Genomic DNA, 25117 nt, shown 5'->3' with positions numbered 1-25117 from the left:
GAAGTTACACTACCTCAAACTGTTCATTGCAACATTCAATTATGATATTTGTTTGTCAACAACCAATTAACGCTACACTTGCACGCACTTATTTCATATCGAATATGGACATTTATAGCAGTAATTACTGAACGGATAAATATCAAGAAATATTGACTTACCAGCACGATATTTCAGACTTGAAACTTTACACTCTTTCATGTGCAAAAGGAAAGGGTCACAAAACAATCATCTGTAGTCAGTTATGTATTCGTATTTACCTCCTTAATTTTTTACATTTAGTTGGAATGGTAATTCTATGTATATACGGAATTGCCCAAATTTGCTTTAATTGTTCATGAAAAAACTATTTTTGTGCATAAAAAGAAATCTTTGCGAAAGAACTAAAAATATGATAAAATATAAGAAGATAGGCTTTATAATATATTTTAAAAAAAATAAGAAATGGTGTCATCAAATTTGTTTTCTTGCTACAAGTAAAAAATTAGAATTTCTCTATTAGGTATAATTTTTTTACTGGAGGAGTTATCTCCGCTTAGATTGAAAAAGTTGAAAAAATTATCTTAAAAAAACACAAATATTTTGGGATTTTTTTAAACATTTTCAAAAATGTTATAAATTCCCAAGTTTTCTTTAATCTATAAAAAAAAAGTTTAACCTATAAATTGTCAATATGTCTCCAAATTTGCAAATTTGGGCAAAGATCTAGACCGATTGTGTGCTATTGCACTATCCAAGATGGTAGTATACCATGAATCTACCGTAAAAAGTTGCTATCTGCCTGTAAGCATTAACATAATACTGAATTGTCGGTAAAATAATTGTCCAGTACTGAATTGACTGCAAACGAATTGTTTGAACCGTACTGAATTTAGCACAGTAAGGATTTTGGACATTGACTGTGAGACTGAAAATGACTGAGTATTGTTTACCGATTTTTAAGATTGTTTTAAAATCAAAAAGACCATTCCAGATCCAAATTGATTTATTAGTGTAAGCCATTACGTTTATATTATCCCACTCCATCGTAAGGTGTATTAAAAGCCAAACATCTTTTGGTCATATATATTTTTTTATTTTCTTCTGACGGTGTGTAGATCAAATGCAATCTTTCCTGCAGGTATCGCTATTGTATGAACACGACTTAAAACAATCCCTCTTGTTATTACGTTCTTTCGGTTGTTCTCTCTTCCGACCTATAAGTCCAATTAACGCGTTTTGCGTGTCTGAACACTGATTGAGGCACAACTGTAGAAAAAATGAACACTGTGAGCATGTCCTGGTGCTACTGGCTATACTTGAATTAAGTATGATGAATGCAAATATCATAGGCATATAATGCTTCATTTTTGTAGGTTCTGTAATAAAAGAAAATAGTCATTCGAGATGCTCTTGTCGGTTCTGTAATAAAAGCAAAGAATTATTCGAGATACTTATTTATTATATATAGCACAACTTTAAACAATCTTGGCTACATCATGACAGTCAGTTTTATTGGCGAAGGACGGTGACGTACCCTGAGGGAACACCCAACAACTCAACCAACACCCATCACAATAAGAAATCCTTTTTTGCCATGGCATTGAAAATAAAGATATTGGATTTTTGTTTGTTTTTATAATGATTCAGATTGTAACAAAATCATGTTGACGGCTGTACTCCGGGTTTTTGACATTTTTACCCATTTTGTCTATTTTGTATACACATTGTTGTCAATATAATGGAAGTTTATACGACTGTCATCAAAGTGAGAGGTTAAGCTATAAACCAGGTTCAATCCACCATTTTCTACATTTGAAAACGCCTGTACCAAGTCAGGAATATGACAGTTGTTATCCATTCGTTTGATGGGTTCTATCACTTGATTTTGCCATTGTATTTAGGACTTTCCGTTTTAAATTTTCCTCCAATTTTACTTTTTATTTTTTCATAGTGAACAACACGAAAAATAATTTATTCAAAATATGACTTTAAAAGCTGTCAAATATTAATTTATCAATAATCCACCTGCCTTTTCCTGTGCGTTCAGCTGCTATCCATTTACGTATTTAACCACTTCTGTTACAGTATTTAAATGACAGCTTATCATATCTTCGTGTTATATGATTTATTTCTTTTTTTTTTGGCAAAACGTGCATGCCAATTGTCACGACAACTACACTTTAGTATTTACCAAGGTCAATATCGGAATTTTCTACAGCTGTCTTTAAGAGGTGCATAAAATGTAAGACCAATCCTCTCACAAGGGTGACATCCGGATATCTAAGTTTAAATTCCTAACAAATGAATGGACGGGAAACTTGTCTGTCTACAATAACAGACTAATTTTGTAAAATGTATCTTATTTTATTTTGATAGTACAATCCTTTATGATTACATATTTATATGATTGTAAGAAAAAGAATAATTGACAACTTTCCATTTTGAGATTTCATTGACTAATGATAAACTATCCATGTGTAAAGTCATTTCGATTTTTAAAAGACACTCTAGCTGTCAACAGTTTACTTTGTCTGAAATGAAATATGTACAAAAATATATGGTCTCTACGATAATTTGCTACAACCGGTTAAAAACACGCTTCTTCTGATTTTATCTGATAGCTCTTTTTACATTGTTTCCAAAAATAAATGTATGGTTTCCGTATTATTTTCTTTGAAATAAGGGAGTGGTAGTGCTACATACAGTTGAAACACGGTGACTTTCATTGTATTTGATATTGATCAATGTGTGTTATTCCTTAAAAGTAAATGTTATTTACGTACTTTTGTTTAAATGTAGTTCAAAAACGGCTATACTTTCGGGTTACACAGGGTCACTTTTTTCAAAAACAAATAAGAGGAATTTTATGACTGGGAACGAAACACCTAATCAAAAGAGTTCAGATGGTGTGAATGTTATCAATAAAAGATCACCATATGGTCATCAACCATATTTTAACATCCTTACGGTCAGCTATAAAAGACCCCGAAAATTTCAAACACTAACATTCTAATTAACAACAATCTTATTTACGAAAATAAATATGACAGACATATACTAACGACGACTACTGAATAACAGGCTGCTTACTTCAGAGGGGTTCACAAAGAATGTGGCGGGGTTTACAGAAGACAAAAAAAACAATTCACCTATATGCGAACAAATTGTTCATTCAACATTTGAATTTGCATTTTTGCATTTTTATTTTAGGAGCCTATTTCAATAGCTGTCGTCATTATAAGGCAATATTGCCGCTATGCAAATTAGTAAATAACCGGTTGTTGGGTTGCTGCCCCCCAGTTGGTAATTTTTAAAGAAATTTTGCTGTTTTGGTTATTATCTTGAATACTATTAAAGATAGACATAGAGATAAACTGGTAACAGCAATAATGTTCAGCAAAGTAAGATCTAAAAATAAGCCAACATTACCAAAACGGTCAGTTGACCCCTTAAGGAGTTATTGCCCTTTTGTTTTTTTAACAATTTTCATTAATTTGGTAAATTTTTACAAAATAATTTCCTCTGTTACTAATGGGCAAAGTTCATTATAGATATAGACAATTGTAAGTAGCAAGAACGTTCAGTAAAGTAAGAACTTCAAACACATCACGATCACCAAAACACAATTTTGTCATGAATCCATCTGTGTCCTTTGTTTAATATGCATATAGACCAAGGTGAGCGACACAGGCTCTTAAGAGCCTCTAGTTTTAAAAGTACATCCTACATTCCTAACCAAATTGTGTATCTATCGGAAAATTAAGTAAACCTTTTATCAATCCATAAATAATACATACATTAGAGCGTGAATGCAGAATTTGCTACGCAGAGGAAAATTGTTGACTGAAGCGAAGCAACTTTATTTTTCAAAGGAATATGTCATAATAAAAGGTCGGCCATTATTCACTATAATGACAGATTGTCTTTTTCATTCTTAATAAAATTATTTTACTATTTGCCATGTAAATAACAACGTTACAGTTATTAGAAAAACACAACATTTACTAGCATATTTTGTTTTGACAGTCTATGCCAAAACATAGAACCTGGGCAATGTCTTTGAAATCATTGATGTAATTTTGATTGGTACGCACAAGAGAGTGAAATTCAATTAAAATGTCTGTCGCTGAGACACGGAAAACGATAGATTAGTTCCAATTATATCGTACCAACCATATTCTAAGAGGCTTCAGTTGCCACCTTTATTTCTACTTAAAATTAGTAACATGACGGGTCAAAGTAGTGAAGCAGGGTCTGCTTACTAGTTCCTCAGCATGTGATCTCACCTCAAGTTTTCAATGGGAATCATGTTGTTCGATCATTAGTTTCCCATGCTTGCATCGTGTTGTGTACTTATTTTCTTCGTCGGACTTAGTTGCTTGCCAAGGAGTTGTCTGAGTTTACACGCATCTTATGTGTTTGAAATGCATTCTTGATTTCGTCTTTTATTAGTTTTAATGTTTATAATGTTTTAATCTAGATGTTGTTTTCAGGTTTTTCTTCATCCTTTTTAAGGTCTATATGTAACCCTTACTCAGACGTTATAATACATATATACGTTTAAACCTGCTGCAATTGTTTGCACCTGTCCTCAGGAATCTGATGTTAAGTAGTTGTTATTGTTGAGGTGGCTTATAAGTGTTTATCGTTTCTCGTTTTTTTATATAGATTACACCGTTGGTTTCCTGTTTGAATGGTTTTACACAAGGTAGCACTCCACAGTTAGGTGTGAAGTTTCGCATTTTGGCCCCTGTGGATTTTTAAAATATGAGAGCTAGTGTGCAATACAATTCATTTTTAGATAGCTGAGTATTAAAATAGCCTTTGTATTGGGTTTATATGAACAACAAGGTTATGTAATGTATGTAATATAGGCTGTTTTCTGTATGACAGTCCGTATTTGCATGTTTATACATACATTGGTCCGGTAATTATTGTAATGTTATTTTCCAACTTTTTATCGCACGAACTTTGTGATTGGATTTTACGAAAAAATGAGGCAGAAGACATCCATTTTTTATTTGACTATTAGAAAGATTTATGAAAACAGTTTTTTAAAAAGGTATCACTCAAAGGCATTGAAATTCTAGTTTGATCCAAATTTTGGGGGATATGTGACATGTTCACCCCCCCCCCTTTTTGCAATATTTTATGGTAAATAAATGCAGAATGTTGCCATGGATACACATAAAAGGAATTAATTTTCACCCTTTTAACTTTTGAAAATCAAATCTATGGAAGATACTGATTACATACATATGCACATGTACAACACAAACAGTTAGGTTAATGTATTAGAAATCCAGGAATAGATGATAAAACATTTTGGGGCTCATTTTTAATTTTATTTTCTAACTGTGGAGTGCTACCCTACTTATTTTGAGGACCTTGCTGCATGTTCGGTTTGAGCCAAGGTTACATGTTGAAGGCCTTACTTTGACCTATAATGATTTACTTTTATAAATTGTGACTTGGATGGAAAGTGGTCTCATTGGCACTCGTACCACACTTTCTTATATCTATATGATGTATTTAATAGTTGAATAAGAAGAATCTTTTGAAATGTGATTAAACAAATAAAAAGGTCAAATAATAAACCCACTATTTTTAAAAGCTTTAATGAACAATGTGCTATTATATTCTTCTAATCATCATAACTGATTTGGTACACTTTGTATCGAAACCACGCCAATGAAGACCGCTGTTGATTTTTTTGTTAAGACCACTGTGATTACAATCATCATGCCACCACGGTCCGTTGTTTGTTACGCATTTTCCACTACTTCTGTCGTTATCTTGGTCAGTTGTGGAGAATTGCATTCCATTGTGGTATTTTAAGGAATCACCTTTCAAATAAAGTGATATTCTATAATTATTAATTAGATATTGAAATTAATTCAAAAAATATATGTGTACTAAAGAGTTTAATTTAAAATGATGAATGATAAAAATCATCAGGTGAAACCCCAATGTTATGATTAAATACTCTACATGTTATAGTAATGATTTTTGTTTGGCATAATTTGGCATATATTCTGGATTCTTTATTATTCGTTGCGTTTCAAAATCGTTTTCGATGGTAAATGTGAACCACGAGTCTAAAGATTCAATAAATTACATTCTTTTATTATGTTGTATGCAGACTTTAGCAAAAAAACACGAAATCACATATTCACGAAAACGCAAAATTTCAATAATGCATAATCATGGGGTCACCGACTTCGTTTTCATGCTACATATATCAAATTGAATGAGAGTATTATTCTTGGTAAAAGAGATACCATGAAACATCGAAATGAGCGTAACGTCATCGCGTTATAAGCCGTAAATCGCCAAATAGGCGTAACGTCATCGCGTTATTGGCCGTAAAACGTCGAAATAAGCGTAACGCCATAGCGTTATAAGCCGAAGAATGTGTTTCACTACCAACTAGATAATGGATTGGTATATACCATAAAAACGAAGTCGATGACCCAATGAATATTTATATCATTTAAAGTTTTAAGAAAAATCTATGGAGTGGAAATTTAAGAATTAATGATTAAGACAAATTTAAGAACTTTTTTCAATTTTTTCAGTGCTTTCTATACAAATATTCACCTATTTTGAAGTAATATTATCAGTAATATTTCAGACAATATAAGTGATAAATGCATTATTTTATTTTTTCGATTTTCAATAGTCCGTTTTCATATTACCGACTTTAAACGCCGAAATTTATATTTTTAGACAGGTAGGACAACCTGGTACTCGGTCAAGCAGGATCTAATTAAATAAGTAAATTCAAGATTTTAGTCGGTGCAATTGTGTGGGAAAGTTAACTGTTTAATGAGTTCTATACATGACTAAATCATCGGCAAACAGTAAACTTTCCCCCAAAATTGCATCGATTATATATTTGATTTTTCTTTTTCGTTTGCACGTAATTGATAGAGTATCAGGATGTCCCACCACAGAGTAGGTAACCTATTGAAAAAGTGTACAACCCAGAGTCATGGAAATGGTCCATTATAGTTCAACGAGCCAATTTATTGAAAGTTGTATGCAAAATTATAATTAAATCTGAGACAAAGCCCATTTACTGTTCTTTGACCTTAAATGTCAACTTCAGTGATTCAATTAGGTATGTAAAAAAAAACAGGTGAGTTCATTTTTAAAAGCTAAATTATGCTGAATCTCTTAAACATGCCACAAAACATCACTTTTCTGATATGTTGGTAATAAGTCATCAACGAGGAAAGAAACAAGAGATTGTTTAATTACAAACAGGATACCCGTAGTCAGATATTCGGCAACGTTCTATCTGGTCATATATTTAAGTCCATGTGAAAAATCATGCACAGTTTCAAACAAATTAAACAGAAATGTTAAGATTTGTTCTGTATTAGCTTTGAAACAAGAAACACCCATACATGACATAGGTGTCTTAAGTGGGATTTACTGAAAAGACAAAAATGGGCCAATACTACAGAAAAAGGGCCATACAAAAATTAAAGAAAAATAAGCAAACAAATCCAGATCCTATACAAAGGCATTCTAACATTCATGTTTTTCCGAATGCACCTTTGTAAAATAGTAGTACATACTTTGCCAAAAATATTATTTGAAGCTTGCATCTAAACTCGACGAAAAATAATCGGGTTTTTTCTTGTTCTTTACTAAACTATTTTGACCTACATTATTTTCTTTTATAGACTCGTTGGTGGACATTTCTTTTATTTCTTTTAAATAATGAAACCCATTTTTGGATCCTTTTTTAAATGGTAAAAAGTTTATAATTGAAGTGTTAGAAATACCTGCAGTTCCACTGTAGTCTCCAACAGTCAGTTTGTACTTTGATGCTTCATTTCCTACTACGAAAGTCCTATACAAGGCATCTTTAATGTATTTGCTACTGCCTGTCAAAACTACTTTAAGCTCATATGTTCCTGTTGACGTTAAACGGTGGATGTATTTGTTTCCTTGAAATTCACAAAAAAAGCAATAAAGATATAATGATGTGATCTTGGAAGACGCCTAGTAGTTAATGCTGAAAAAGGTTTATTTAAATTGAACATACTTGTTATACAAATCTCAAATTGATAAATGTTCTTACATATACTGAGTGAAAGTTAAGCTTACTGTGAGCAAGTAAACATCATATATATTCTCTGTATATCCTGTTCGTTTTTGAAAAAACAAGAATGTGTCCCCAGTACACGGATGCCCCACTCGCACTGTCATTTCTATGCTCAGTGGACCGTGAAATTGGGGTCAGAACTCTAATTTGACATTAAAATTAGAAAGATCATATAATAAGGAACATATATACTAAGTTTCAAGTTGATTGGACTTCAACTTCATCAAAAACTACCTCGACCAAAAACTTTAACCTGAAGCGGGACGGACGAACGAACGAACGAACGAACGGAGCCACAGACCAGAAAACATAATGCCCCTCTACTATCGTAGGTGGGGCATAAAAAACTTTCCTTAGCGAGTAATATATTATATGGTGCATTGATATGAAATCCTTACACGGACATGGACAAAACCAAAACTATTGTCAGTAGCGCCTTCTATAATATTTGTTTAAAAATTATGTACCCTTGTGTTGATTCAATGCTAAACATATGGACATTTTATAGAAAATCCACAGCCTTTATCCTTGTGCTCTTATATTTGGCAATTTGATATAGGATTATTGCATGCAGTGCTAGCATTAATGTCCTTTAAACAAGTTTATAATGTAGTTACTGATTAAAACAAATAAAAATATGGACCAAATCAAGTACACCTTTTAGGGTGCGCTCGACTTTAGTGGCTAAACACGAGGTATTTTGGTATTTACAGGTTGGTTAGAACTTTTTGTAGAAAATAAACACTTAGTCTAGCACATCATAGAAAAGCAAGTGAGAAATCTATATTTCAAATTTTATAACAAAAATCTTTGTATTAAAGGCTGTGGATTTTCTATGAAATCTTGGTTTATTTGCCACGAAGTACTCTTTTTCTAGTAAATGCAATGAACAGTAAATAATTATGTTTTCCATCAAGTTTCCCCTTGGTATATGTACTAAATGGCCTATCTCTATTATTCATTATATCTGTAGTTTTGATACAACTGAAGTTTGAAAAAGTCGTAAAAATATGGCTACAGAAGGGGTCATAAACCTTAAAGCCCCAAACACTGATTTAATTGCGGATGAAGCATCCATAGCAGGAGATGCCAAATTGCGGAGCACACGCTCTCTTTACTTTTAGAGTTCAACTTTTTAACTCATAACAACTAGACTCGATGCTGAAGACGAATCGTTCATTATTACAGGGAATCGAACGAGTGTAATATTGAGAAGACAATTAAATCTTGTGTTTCATGCAGCACTTATATTAAATATCCCAACTTGCAAAACAGCATAGTTTGCATATTTGAAACGGAATCGACACTAAACAATTTGCGAAACAACTGGTTATTAATTTATACGTACCTAGCCAGTATTCGCCATTGACATTTCCAAATCCGTTCTCATATTCTGCCCATGTCCTTTGAAAGTTTACAGATCCATCATATCTCCTTTGAATGACCTGTAATTAACTCACATGCCCAATACATAAAGTTTTGAATAAATTTACAGTATTATTTATTACCAGTGGAACAATCGAATAAAGTGAAATAGTAAAATTAAAGCAAGTATATTCTGACAAAATTTCTGTACACTCTAGTTATAATAAAGATGCGAGAAAAAGACAATTTTGTTATACTATGATGTAGTGTAATTTATCTCCGGCTGATATTTTTGTTCACAACAGAAAACCCCGGGGATTAATTTATATGCTCATATAGTCGCATTACTTCTGTAAAAAGCTTGTTATACAAATATATAAAAAAAAATCTCAAAATATTTATTATATTAAACATACCGTCCATCCACCACCAGTTTCAGGAGCCATATCACAATAAGCCTTTACACCTCCAGATTTATCTGGATATATCTTGTATACTCCTGATTTCTGTTTTGTCTTTTGAATGTCAGTGCAGTCCTTTACAACTGTCATGCCGCATATTCCTATTTTTTTTTCAGAAACAAAAAAAAAAGAAAAAGAAACGTTTACGTTATGATTTATTACGCAGAAAAATGTTCGTATGAAGGTTTCCCTCTCTAATCCTCTAGTCTGAGAGGTAAAGAATGTATGCAACCATTCCCAGAGAACATGACAGCATTCGTCTTTCAAAAACGTTTTTGCATAACTCTGCTGATGAACTCTTTTTCCCCTATAGTATCATCACCTGAGTAGTCAATACCTTAGTACTGACATGATTTATAACAGACTTTTTTTTCAAAGTTGTCCGTTTTTGAATTTGAAATTTTAAAGAAACTTTGAATTCCTTCCTTTTTTAGATGAATTTTGCTATATTAGGTACTTTTGGTAATAAAGCCCGTCAACTGTTTCGGTTCTTACACATCATAAGCATTTGAATATTCGGCTTTGAGAGTTCTTGCTGAACTCCAAGGTAAAAGAGGGGCAAAGGATACCAGAGGAACACCCAAACTCATAGATTGAAAATAAAGTTCCTTATAAAACGGGATAATCTAAAGCTCAAACACATCAAACGAATGGATAACAACTGTCATATTCCTGACTTAGTACAAGCATTTTCATATGTAGAAAATGGTGGTTGAAATCTGGTTTTATAGCTAGCTAAACCTCTCACTTGAATGACAGTCGCATAAATTTCTTTATATTGACAACGATGTGTGAATAAAACAAACACACAGTAGGTAAAATCGTCAAAAATAGGAGTGCAGACGTCAACATAATGTTATAGTCTTAATCAATATAAAAACAAACAAACATTCAACAAAGAAAAACAAAAAGGCATATAGACAAAACACATTAATAGCGAACTAATAGACATTGAAGGACCATTTGATATTCTAGAGGGGGGAATAATTATTTTTTTATTGACTATTCATTTCCATCTGTTGCTACCGATGCCTATTTTCTTACATAATTTATGTTACAGAATATTCATTTCAATCATTCTTATGCGAGGATTGTTTACGCTCTAACCAGGCCAGGATGTTAATTTTCAATATCCCACTGCAATCCCTCCCCTCTCGAAAATCAAATTTTCGTCGACTTTCAAAGTATATATGGCGTTTGTTTAATTGCTTGTTTAAAGTTTTATTTTACAATTCTTGGTGAAATTTATAAAAATGAATGTTATTTGAAAATTTGTATGTGAGTTTTAATCTAAACTATACTGTGACAGAGCTGTTCGTTGGTACCAGTTATCTTGAATCACGTGATTCCCTCGAGCCATGAAAAGTAGTATCCAATGAAATAAATATGTTTCCATCAGTCCAAACGTGAGCATCTTGAAAAAGAAATCATGTGTTCAAAGAGCATTTCCTGAGATAACTGCATCAGGAACGCTCATACCCGAAATATATTGCTGAAAAGACCACGAATTGCGTACCTGCTCTCATAATGGTCTGAATGGGGGGTATGTTATTCTGTAAACATTTAATTTTCACCCCTTTTTTCTCTAATCTTCAAAAAATAAGTCTATTCTTTTAAAGAGATTTTTACGCATTATTCTCTAATTTTTCCCCCAGTTTTCATTAATCTTTAAAAAAAAAAATAAAAAACATTCATTTAAATGAATGAGAACTGTGAGATCCAAACAACAGCAAGGTTTTCATTTGTTTCTCAACAATGACGTGTTGATGTGTATTGTTCTGCATGCTTTAAATGCTACATGTAGTTCCTTGAAGTAACAAGTCCAAGATCTCATCAGTTCTTTCCAGTGATTTTGACTAGATATAAAAAAAGAAGATGTGGTGTAATTGCCAATGAGACAACTCTTTAAAAGAGACAAATTGACATAGAAATTAACAACTATAGGTCACTGTACGGCATTCAACAATGAGCGAAGCCAATACCGCATAGTCAGCTATAAAAGGCTACCAAATGACAAATGTAAAACAATTCAAACAAGAAAACTAACAATACAGTTTCATTGTGCCTTTTTTGAGTTAACATATATGAACAATTATACAACAATAAAATGTCCTTAACGTCTCTTACAAGTCTAATCTCACAGTGGCCCTTACAACACGACCTGACCTACTGATATGACCAATGTTTTCATTTTCAGTTTGTTCCTGTGTATCATGGCTATCATCACTACTGCTGGATGAGTCATATTCATCTGAATTATCGGAGTCATCTAAAATTTCGTCAACTAAAATTTCGTTTGGTTTATTCATTGTCTCTTCTGTAACACGCACTTCATTGCTTATTCTGAATTCAATATCTCCCCTGTTTTGAATGTCCTGATTCCGGTATAAAGAGATTGGTAAAGTGCCAGCTTTGTCTTTGGTTGTTTCATCTCTGACGCTTCTTTGTCTAATGGGTCGGTAATTTTCTATCCATGATTTCATTGCAACTACATTAGTTTCAGATACCTTCTTAAAGTTTATTCCCAAGTCAAATTTAATGTCGAAAACGTCTGATAAAGGCATGTTGCTGTTTGGAACGGGATAGTAGGAGTTTGGGTGTGTGAAATACTTTAGAGACCAAACAGATACTCTTTTAAGAGATTCTCCAATGATAGTGCTGAAATCCCTGGCATATTCCAGCATTGAAAATGTTTGGTGTCGGAGGTGCGATACGGCATGGAGGTTTTCGACAATAGAAGTAAGCAAAGTAGAGGCTTCTGTGCGATACTGACCGGAACACAACACGTGAACATTTCTAGTTAACTCGCTTATTCCGGAGTCGAGTATCTGTATGGATCTACAGGTTTTGTTAGACACGGTTCCTTGTGGGCCATTTGTCACGTTAACATGAAGCTGTTGGACGTTTTTCGCATTTTGGACATGCTCTTGTACAAATAATTTTAATAATTTTCTTTAAATTTTAAGAAGGGAAAATTCTGTAAACACTTAATTTTTAGAGTTTTCTTTTATTAATTATTCAATATTCATTATATTTTTAGACCACGCATTTCTCTAATCTTTATTTTTTTGGCCCGTTATTCTCTAATCTTCATTTTTTAAGGGCATTATTCTCTAATCATTTAACCCCATCCAAACCCTCATAATGACACTATGACGATGATAAAGCATATTGAACCTTTTTATGAAACTATAATTATGGATGTTTGTTTGTTTGATTGAAACAATATGTACTTCTGCACAAAGCAAGTAGCATTGTACGTATATGTGTCCATAAAGGGAACAACGAATGGGATATTGAAACGTGGTTTGCTGTTGTTTCTGATGTTGTTCTGGTATTGAGGAAGACCGTTATCGTTTGATACAACCAGTTCTAACATTCAGACAGATTATGTTTGCATAAAGAGCAGAAAACGATAAATGGGCAAACATTATTAAAAGTTTACTCTAAATGTGATGGCAAAAAATTGTATTTCAGTGATAACAACTCACCTTTGACATCCTGTGTTAAGAGTCTGAGTATTCTAGAAACTTCCTTTTCTCCATGTGATTCTTTATGAAGAGAAATATTTTAAACATACTTATAAAGTGAAAAAGACATGTTTTAAATTATAGAAAATACATTTGATATACCATATAGTACATATTCAGCAACCATAAATGATTTACAGTTTTCTTTTTAAGCGTGATTGAGTATATTAATATCATTAGCAATAGAAACCATTCCTGACAATTTTTGACAATTTGAAAATTTTATCTACATTCATAGTATATCGTATACGTCTAAATTCAACAAAATTGTTTTCAATTTGTATTCATTATTCTAGTTATTTTTTTCATACTTATTATTGGTTTATTTACTTCAAAACCCGTTTGCACGTTTTGGCAAAACAATAAGTATACCTTTCATAATCCATTTGATGTCATTTGTAACTTGTCTGTTCATTTTAATAACCTCTTTGTATACTGATAAACCTACAAAAAAAAGCCATGTCGTCTACTTTAACACAAAATAATCGCACGAATATATTACTCTGCTTCTTCGCTTGCAAGACAATTATTTCATGTTTCATATTTACCCAAAACAAGGCAAAATATAAGAAGTAAGATATCTAATTACTAGTTAGCAGACCTAATTGACTATTTATTTGTATGTCCCTTTGTGTGATATAGTTCAACACTTGTTAAGGTTTTGTGCTCCCATGCGATCATTTTTGTAAGTATGGGCGTTCGTTATGCAGATAGATCCAGAAAAAAAGTACGTCGGACGAATGCATTTTTTTTTTATTGTTAAAGAACTTAGAGCTTGCATTTAGTAGAAACCAGCATTCATTGATTTGGTTTTATTTAACGAATGACTGTAATATTTTTTCTGTCTATGAAGAAGTAACATAACGTATCGGGTTATTTAACACTAATAACAGTCTGCACCACATTTTTTATGTTATTTCGAATAGACAGAAAAAATATTACAGTCCTTTCTTATAATTTAAGTCTAAATTCCATTTTAAACCGTAGAAAACCATGAAAAACTGTTGATTACGTCACGGTCACATGACTAAATTATGTCTATGGGCTCATAACAAAATAACGTCAGCCAATCAGAAGTCGCGTTACATCCAAAATTAAATTATTAAGTAATGGAACATGTCTTATAGCCTGTAATCATCATATATATAAGAATCTGTCAATTACTCTTTTTTTCTTGTATCAAATGTTATGCATGCTCTTTCAACTAACAGAGATGAAAAGGCTTGATTTCGTATTATAAAATCTATAGTTCACCCCTCAAAATGTAAATGTTTCGTTCTAGGTCATGGGTAGGTCGGTCTTTTATATCTTAGGGATGTACTTAGGTGACATTTAAATACAACTAAAAATTTTAATTGATGCTATAAGCTAGAATATTATTAGTTGAGGAACAAAATAAGCTAAAAATACCGATAGGTTATGGAACTCGTTTTCGAGATATTCATTTTTTTTTAAATGGCACGAAGAGGCTGACTTTTACCTTACGTTTGCATTAGTTTGCTGTAGTTGGAATGTCTTTTCTATATAGATATAGGAAGATGTGGTGCGAGTGTCAATGAGACAACTCTCCATCCAAATAACAATTTTAAAAAAGTAAACCATTATAGGTCAATGTACGGCCTTCAACAAGGAGCCTTGGCTCACATCGAACAACAAGCTATAATTCTAATTTTAATGCCAAATTAGAGTTTTTACCCAATCTTAATAATAATACTTTATTCCGAAAGCAATACAGCTTATAGGATACATATACACAATTTTACACCAATATAAGAATTTCACAAGAGATATATAGTAAATATAAATATAAGGTGTGCATGAAAGAACATATAATACATAATACATAATACAAAATACAAAATACGAGCGGAGAATGATATGATACTTAAATAAAGTGAGAACAAAAATATTATTTACTGCAATTAAATTCTAAGTTTTTCAGCAGATTTTAGAAATATACCTAAGTTATTCAATTCTTTAATATTTCTGACAGATAACAACTGGATAAGTTTGAATGTAGAAGGATTTCTCCAATAATACTTTTTTATATACTTTTCTCGAATCTGACTATATTTTTTACATTCAAGTATAAAATGGTATTCATCTTCAATAGAGCTAGTATTACAATTTGTACATAGTCTATTATTTTTATCAACATTATAATATCTACCTGTTTCTATACTTAATATATGAGCTGATATACGATATTTACAAATGTATGGTTTGTATATATAATTTACAGGTCTATCTAAATAAAATTGCAATGTGTGTGTACAATACATGTATCTATACAAATGACATTTATTTGAATTCTCAAAAAACATAGTTGCTTCACTAATGAATGCACCAAGCATTCTTTCTTTTAATTGCGATAGAAAAATATCTTTACAATCTACACTTTGGTTCAACCAAACATAATTAAATCCATATCTTAACAAAATATCTCTAATTTTACAACACCAGTTGTGTTTATCGTTCTTTTTAATAAAACTTCTGTCATATATCTCATCATAGCTATTCTTTAATATACAATTTTCTGTACTCAAAATCTTAATCCAATATTTGACCATTCTATACTGCCTTTCAATGTACATTGGCAATCTACCTAATTCACAATAAACCATATTAGTTACAGCACTCATTTTGACTTTAAGAATACGTTTTAAAAAATACAAATGAACTTTTTCAATATTTGGTGCCATATGAAATCCCCATATTTCCGAGCAGTAATTCAGTATACTTGCTACATAAGTATCAAATAATGACAACAAAGTTTCAGGATTATAATAATCATCATGTATTTTATTGAATATACTAAACACAGCCTTTTTACCCTGTTCTGATAGTTTCTTTTGAGTATTTGCAAAGTTACCAGTATAATAAAATAAAATTCCCAAATACATGAACTCGTTACATACATCAATAGCCTTTCCATTAATATACCATTGCTCTTCTGGTCTAATTTTCCCTCTGTTTCTAAAAATTACAATTTTGGTTTTTGAAAAATTTATGTACAAATCATACTTATTTGAATAAACATTTACAGCATCGATCATCTTTTGTAGATCAGTAATACTTTCACTAAATAAAACCATATCGTCAGCGTACATTAACAAATACAAATTTAACATTTTAAGTTCATATGATTTACAATTTTGTGTAATAAGTTCTATCTCCATATCATTGACATATAATGAGTACAACAGAGGAGATAAGGATTCCCCTTACATTAGACCAACTGTACATTCAAAAAATTCAGAAAATTTTCCATTAAGTTTTACACAGGTTTTTAATTTGCTATACATAGATTTAATGACATTTAAAAGTCTACCAGTTACTCCACATCTGACTAATCTTTGCCACAATTTGTAATGTGTGACACTATCAAAAGCTCTAGTGTAATCTACAAAGCAACAGTATAAACGTTTACCTTTACTCAAAGAATTAGTGATAAGGGAATAAAGGGCAAAGACGGCATCGACTGTTCCAAATCCAGGACGGAAACCAAATTGTGCGTCTGTCAACACATTGTTCTTTTCACTCCATTGTAGCAACCTTGTATTCAGCAGCGAGGTGAAGAATTTCCCAACATGCGATACTAAAGATATTCCACGGTAATTTTTAGGGTCATTCACGTCTCCTTTTTTAAAAACAGGTACAATAATACTGTTAACCCATATTTCAGGGAAATTTCCGGAATTAAGAATATTATTAAAAAGTTTGCACAATATTGGAATAAGTACAGTTTTTCCAGCAATAAGATATTCGTTCATGATGTTGTCGAACCCAGTAGCTTTATCATATTTCAATTTCTTCAAGCATTTTTCTAATTCGATTTCTGTAAATGGAATGTCTAGATCCTCGTGTACGTTTGGTAAAGTTTCTGTATTCGTTGCCTTGTCAGTTTCTGAGTTATTTGACATTAAGTTTTTAAAATGTTTCTGAAATTGTTCCAAAGTTATTTTATGTCCGTTTTCGGTCTTTGGTCTTTTGAATTTCTGGTAGAATTTCTTTGGGTTTTTTCTTCGCAAATTTTTCAACATATTACCTTGTTGGTTTTTGTACTGTCTTTTAAGTTTAGTCTCCGTACATTTATATTTCTGTTTAGCTAAGTTTAGTCTTATTCTATTGTCGTTAGAATGGTTTGCATTAAAAATATTCAAAGCTAATTTGTATTGTCTATAAAGATTCTTGCAATCTTCTGAAATCCATGGTTTATCTATTTTAACAAACGATTTTCTACTTTTATTAGCATTACTATCTATACAATGTTCACAATAATCTGTAAATTCAACTTCTGTTTTCGTGTATTGTTCACAAATTTCCGTAAGCAGGTTATTCAAATCGCCAACACATTTGTCAATATCGTTCTCATGTTCCGTTAAATTTAACATTAGATCATCAAACTTTTGAACATTCGCCAGCATGTCATTTACAAGACCGTCTTTAAACCCTTCATTCCATTTCACTCTATTGTAAACAGATTTTACACAAGTACATTGATCATTAATCTTTCTATCAAAATTTAAATACAATTCAACACTTAATGGAGCATGACATGAAAACATATTAAAATCTTTAACAGTTAATGCCTTAATTGAAGTAAAAATACTGTCTTGTGATATCAACATATAATCAATTAGACTACAACCGTTTTTATTTTGAAAAGTAAATTTACTACTATCAGTACCAAATCTGCCATTACATATTCGTAAACCTGTAGATTTACATATATCAAGTATACGACGCCCAAAACCATTTGGGGCTTTTAAGTCTTCGGACAATCTATCTGTAATTTTAACATCAGAAACATAATTTATAAAGTCAATAGTGTCAAGTAAATGTTTATCTAGCGTGTCTTCTACAATAAAATCCGGTTCTATACCAACTCTTCCATTCAAATCACCTATGACAGACACAGTTCCTAAAGTTGCAAATAATTCAATTTGTTCTTGTAAAACATCAAATACATCTATATTATACTTTTTATAATACACATTTCGATCAGGTGGCATGTAAATAACACACATATATAAATTTTTATTGTTTGGCATAATTTGTTTGTCAAATTTTAACCAGATCATACAATCAACTTCATATTTAATTACTTCAATAAATTGACATAGCCATTTTTTATAGAATAATACTACTCCACCACCACCACATTTTGATCTAGCCAAATATTTCTTTTCATAGCCATCTAATTCAAACTCATCTGGACATTTGACCCAACATTCACTTAGACATAAAACGTCGTATTCAGATACAATTTGAACAAATTCCTTATCACGAAGCTTTCGCACTAGGCCTTTTGAAATATTCCAAGCACATATATTAATAGCACTTTGTTGGGTCTCAGATATTTTATTTACACTCTCCGCTGACTCCTAGCCTTCCCATATTTCTCCGTTCACATAAAGTTTATCACCTATAATATACGCTGTTTTATTCTGTTTTCTTTCTTTCAGCATTATCGGAACCAATTTTTTCCGCCGTTCAACGATTTCACGGGGATACTGCGGACTAATTCCGAACTTTGTGTCTTTTAAACGACCTGATGAATTTTTAACTTTTGCTCTATCCGACAGCTGACTAAATTTCACAACTATTGGCCTTGGTCTAATCGCGTCGGGTTTTCGTTTCCCTAAACGGAACACCTTTTCCAAATGTATGTTGGTCGCACCTTCTAACTTCATAGTGTTTTCTAAGAATTCAAGTATTTGTTCCTTACAACGCTCATTTTCACCACTTTGGTCACCTTCCCCCTTTTTGTCGGTGTTATTATCATTATTAATTTTAACTGGTTCCTCATCGAATGAAAAAAACAGCAGGTTTTTTTCAAGGTTTTGTGTCTCAATATCTAAAAGTTTACTACTGAAGTTTTTTGTTTTTTCAATAGTACTTGTCATTGTATCTAGTTTTTTTTTCAGCGAAGCTTGCTCGTCGTGTACATCTGATAGAAATTGGGCGTTTTGTTCAAGATGATTTAACCGTTGTTTACAACTGCTTAATTCTGTATCAACAGATTTAAACCTATTATCGATTAACTCCAATCGTTCTTCTATTTTATCAAGCTTTGACATTTTGAGATCGATGCACGTTACCTTTTGACATAGTTCTCTCAATGTATTTTCGATTCCCGGTGACATGGGATAAGTCATAAATGGGGGAATAGATGGCGGGGGGTAAACAGGTGAATAATTCTGTTGATATGTCATTCCAGGTGTGCTTGTTAAAGGTGTGTATTGAAAGGAATTATTCATATCTTTTACAACGTTATAGGTGTCATTTGATTTCTGCTCACTAGTGTTTACATGTACCTTGTCTTTCTGTTTCTTTTCCGTAGACTGTTTTATACACTGTCGTTTATCTGCAAAACTGTTTTGATCTGACGACGAGGAATCAAAAGTGTATTGCTTATTTTGATTGTTTCTTCTTCTTCGTGTCATAACTTTAACTCATGTTATAATCCAAAACATTAAATATTTTGCTACTAAAATTTTCACAGCCATTCATTCCGGCGCATGCTCATCATCCAGGAGGAGTAGGTTAAAGGGCCCCTGCAAAATAAGTCTAGGTAATAAATTTCTCTGTGAGTGGCGACTATAACACAATTGTTACTTACTGTTCAGAATTGCCTGCGTGTCTTTCTTTAATTCTTTTACTGTTTTGAAGTGTTGTTCGTGCAAACATATTCCTATAATAGAACAATATGTTCGGATCAGTATATTAACGCTAAACAAAGTCAAAATTATATGCAAAATACCAAGATGGCCACCATGTCCATAAATAGAACAATATTAAGGTAAAATGCAAGTTTTTGTCTATTATTTGGAAAACAGTTTTAAATAGAGAAAATCTTCCTACAACACTCAAATTCGACAAGGAATTAATTTTTTTCTGCACTTTTTTTGTATAAAACTAGATGTGACGTATAATGATTTGGTGGTATAACACCTTAATATGACAAACTGTTACCTTGTAATTCATGTAGTATATCTTTAGCTCTAGTATTTTCTTCAGAAGATTCACGATAATTCCTCACATGTACAAATGAAAAAAGACACAATTTTAATGAATGTGTTCAAATTGGTCTTCAAAATATATTTATTTCACAAAATGAAAGCCACTCTTCGAATGTATGATGTTAATACCAACGACTTGTACCAGCATTGTATTTTACAACTTTTTTTGAAAGCACTGTAACTGATTCAAAATTATATTCAACATTTTTTATTTGTGATTTTAAACAGTGTAAGTCAACCAAACCCAAAGTATCCGAGATTATTCTAATTTGTATATTACATTTCTCTTTTAAAGGCAGAGTAAACGTAATTGTACGTTTTTCTGACTTTTTTGCAATTTTTTTATTGCATTTAGATCTCATTTAACTCTATAATATCTGGATATATCTGAATAACGCTGTCTCTTTGACAAATTCCCCGATTGCTTTCTCGATTCTATATTCTATACTCCATTGATAAGTATACACGATTAAAATGTGTGCAATATATTCTATAAATGTAAATGTGCATGTATGTTGCAGTTTGAACAATTACTCTAAGGTGGCGTTAAATGTATGCACGAGGCCACACAATTGTATTCTGCAGAAATCAGCTGAACTCTCAAAATAGGTTAAATTAAGGGTTATAAAAGACATGATATATATACATGTGTAATTAAATGCCTGGAGCTGTAAAATCGAAATATTTTTTATGTGCTGCATCAGCTTGATAGAAATCTACCACATGAAACTGCACGCATACATGGGCTATTGGTACTTTACGGAACGGAACGGAACGGAACAGAATTTCATTTAAGGTATCCAAAGGGGGCATTTATCAAAATTTCGAAAAATCTTTAAAACAAAACAAACTTTAAAATTTCTGTGTTTTACGGTTTTCCATATACAAATAACACAAATGTATACTTAATCTCATCTTCACAGGTGAAATGTGTAATAATGTATAACATCGGGACATATTCTGTAGACGAATATGTCGGATTGTCCTGATAAATTATCATGAAATTAACGCATTTGCAAGTCATGCATTATGATATCTAGACTGACCTCACGTCGTCCTTGATTAGAGACAGTGATCAAAATGAATCTGATTTAAACTTTTTAATTTATTTTTCCGTTCCGTTCCGTTCCGCAAAGTACCAATTGCTCTGAGGAATTGGTATTTAACGGAAAAAACGGAAACAGACATCTTTAATGTAATTAAAGCAGTATGATAAAAAAAAATTGTCTGACACCTCTTTTTGCATGAGTGGTATGTGTTTTAGATAGCATTTTCGACTTGATCAATAATAAAAAATTTAACACAAAGGCAGGTTACACAAAAAGTCTTTCTACTTCCATCGGTAATTATATTTTAAAAAAGAGGCCTTCAACAGCCCGTTCCGACGATGATTAGAGACAGTGATCAAGTTGAATCTGATGTAAACTTTTTAATTTATTTTTCCGTTCCGTTCCGTTCCGCAAAGTACCAATTGCTCTGAGGAATTGGTATTTAACGGAAAAAACGGAAACAGACATCTTTAATGTAATTAAAGCAGTATGATAAAAAAAAATTGTCTGACACCTCTTTTTGCATGAGTGGTATGTGTTTTAGATAGCATTTTCGACTTGATCAATAATAAAAAATTTAACACAAAGGCAGGTTACACAAAAAGTCTTTCTCCTTCCATCGGTAATTATATTTTAAAAAAGGGGCCTTCAACAGCCCGTTCCGACGATGATTAGAGACAGTGATCCAGTTGAATCTGATTTAAACTTTTTAATTTATTTTTCCGTTCCGTTCCGTTCCGCAAAGTACCAATTGCTCTGAGGAATTGGTATTTAACGGAAAAAACGGAAACAGACATCTTTAATGTAATTAAAGCAGTATGATAAAAAAAAATTGTCTGACACCTCTTTTTGCATGAGTGGTATGTGTTTTAGATAGCATTTTCGACTTGATCCATTATAAAAAATTTAACACAAAGGCAGGTTACACAAAAAGTCTTTCGCCTTCCATCGGTAATTATATTTAAAAAAAGAGGCCTTCAACAGCCCGTTCCGACGATGATTAGAGACAGTGATCAAGTTGAATCTGATGTAAACTTTTTAATTTATTTTTCCGTTCCGTTCCGTTCCGCAAAGTACCAATTGCTCTGAGGAATTGGTATTTAACGGAAAAAACGGAAACAGACATCTTTAATGTAATTAAAGCAGTATGATAAAAAAAAATAAAAATTGTCTGACACCTCTTTTTGCATGAGTGGTATGTGTTTTAGATAGCATTTTCGACTTGATCAATAATAAAAAATTTAACACAAAGGCAGGTTACACAAAAAGTCTTTCTCCTTCCATCGGTAATTATATTTTAAAAAAGGGGCCTTCAACAGCCCGTTCCGACGATGATTAGAGACAGTGATCCAGTTGAATCTGATTTAAACTTTTTAATTTATTTTTCCGTTCCGTTCCGTTCCGCAAAGTACCAATTGCTCTGAGGAATTGGTATTTAACGGAAAAAACGGAAACAGACATCTTTAATGTAATTAAAGCAGTATGATAAAAAAAATTGTCTGACACCTCTTTTTGCATGAGTGGTATGTGTTTTAGATAGCATTTTCGACTTGATCCATTATAAAAAATTTAACACAAAGGCAGGTTACACAAAAAGTCTTTCTCCTTCCATCGGTAATTATATTTAAAAAAAGAGGCCTTCAACAGCCCGTTCCGACGATGATTAGAGACAGTGATCAAGTTGAATCTGATGTAAACTTTTTAATTTATTTTTCCGTTCCGTTCCGTTCCGCAAAGTACCAATTGCTCTGAGGAATTGGTATTTAACGGAAAAAACGGAAACAGACATCTTTAATGTAATTAAAGCAGTATGATAAAAAATCAAAGAGCTGAATAGCTCTGAGGGGAAAGACGGCCCTTGTTTCTATTTAATTATGTTTTTGGAAAGGGGGGGTATCTTTTGATAGTTTTCATATGAAGAATGAAAAAGAGAACAGCTAGAACATGTAGAAAGGTTGACAATATTGATATCAATTGTTGTTTATGTAATTTCATTTCCTTAGTTTAGGATTCAATTTGGACCAATGAAAGAGATCTGCATCTTCTAAATCTAAACATTTGATTAAAGTTGATAGCTAATTATAAAACTCAACTGAATTCTGTCATTTCACAGCAACTACAATATTTTCTGAAATCTTGATTGTGTACTACTGAACTGCAGGCTCGGGCCATTTTCCATTTTTTGTGACAGTTCTCTTGGATTTTTAGGTTTTTTCTTTAGAAAGTGTGGACTGAAAAATCTATTCAGTTTTAAATTTCCAATGAATTTTATGAAGTTCGGAGTTATAACTCTCATCACGGGGAATCAGGTACTAATAAAAAAAACAATATGAGAGATGTAAACTGTGTGAAGCTTGTTTCCAAATCTTAATTTTGAAATATTTGTAAATAATAAATATGTTTAAACTACAAAATGCAATTTTTTTTTATTTTTTTTTACCATTACAATGATTATGTAGGTACACAAAAATTTAGTTTTAATAGAAGACTACTAATCCAATGAAATGTTACATTTGAAGTGTTTAAATACATTAACTTTTATTTTAGTGGATAATTACTCATCAATTGAGGTGCTCCTGAATTGGAGGAAGATTCTCAGAATTTTTACAGAAAAAGTGGTCTCACTAATTAGCGACAAGAAGAATTTTAGCGACAAGAAGCGACAAGCTTGAAGCCGTCTTTCCCCAAAAATTGTCTGACACCTCTTTTTGCATGAGTGGTATGTGTTTTAGATAGCATTTTCGACTTGATCAAAAATAAAAAATTTAACACAAAGGCAGGTTACACAAAAAGTCTTTCTCCTTCCATCGGTAATTATATTTTAAAAAAAGAGGCCTTCAACAGCCCGTTCCGACGATGATTAGAGACAGTGATCAAGTTGAATCTGATGTAAACTTTTTAATTTATTTTTCCGTTCCGTTCCGTTCCGCAAAGTACCAATTGCTCTTCCGCCCAGCAAACATCCATGTAATCTATATTTATTGTAGCATGCTAACATAAGAAATCAGAGCTATTTTTAAACATTAGGCATACGATGTTTTATTGGGGTATACATCTTTATTAGTTCGTCTTTTGATAAAAGTTGTCTCATTTGTAATCATACCCATTATGTCTGCTATGTTTATATAGACTACACTGCATTGGCTCTGCGATTCCAATTTCCTTCTGTCGCCGTCAGGCAAGTATAATATTACGAAATTGTCTAAAATGCAGGTTGCGGGTTGCAGGTTGCGGGTTGCCACAAGGGTATAAGCATGGAATGGTGTAATCTACATAATTTTACTTGTGTTGTAATGACTTTCTGCTGCTGTGTCTGATGACTTTTAGCGCCTGGTGTAAAACAAGAGAAAGTTCTAGTAAATATAGATGTTTATTTCTTGAAATCAGTAATCAAAGTGCTACAGATTTTACACAATAAAATAGCAAGTCTCACTTGATAATAAATTTAGAATTTCAAAAATGAACTAAATTAAGGGACATAACTCTATGCAAATTTTAACTAATTAAATAAAACTTGCCCAAACTCTATTTTATCAAGTGAAACAGCTTTACAAAACTTAACGTACAGGTTAATGCATAATACAAT

At 32.1% G+C, this 25117-nt stretch overlaps 2 protein-coding genes and 1 long non-coding RNA gene across 3 annotated transcripts in view; all 3 read right to left on the bottom strand.

Moving 5' to 3' along the window:
* LOC143055597 (uncharacterized) overlaps positions 1 to 25117 on the bottom strand; it is a 445604-nt gene that overhangs the window by 346225 nt on the left and 74262 nt on the right. The window lies entirely within an intron of this gene.
* On the bottom strand, positions 968 to 2203 carry LOC143054818 (uncharacterized). The gene is made up of 2 exons (XR_012971833.1): positions 2012 to 2203; positions 968 to 1358 (listed from the first exon to the last, which is right to left on the bottom strand). It is a non-coding gene; the product is annotated as an uncharacterized LOC143054818 (long non-coding RNA).
* LOC143055581 (fibrinogen-like protein A) lies at positions 5584 to 20516 on the bottom strand. The gene is made up of 8 exons (XM_076228736.1): positions 20436 to 20516; positions 20083 to 20154; positions 13830 to 13901; positions 13419 to 13478; positions 9883 to 10028; positions 9450 to 9546; positions 7779 to 7943; positions 5584 to 5828 (listed from the first exon to the last, which is right to left on the bottom strand). The coding sequence occupies exons 3-8, from the start codon at positions 13870 to 13872 to the stop codon at positions 5617 to 5619; spliced, it is 723 nt and encodes a 240-aa protein (XP_076084851.1). The 5' UTR covers positions 13873 to 13901; positions 20083 to 20154; positions 20436 to 20516; the 3' UTR covers positions 5584 to 5616.

This window comes from Mytilus galloprovincialis, chromosome 12 (genome assembly GCF_965363235.1).
Source record: "Mytilus galloprovincialis chromosome 12, xbMytGall1.hap1.1, whole genome shotgun sequence".
Lineage (NCBI taxonomy): Eukaryota > Metazoa > Mollusca > Bivalvia > Mytilida > Mytilidae > Mytilus > Mytilus galloprovincialis.
This window is presented reverse-complemented; position numbering and strand designations above follow the sequence as displayed.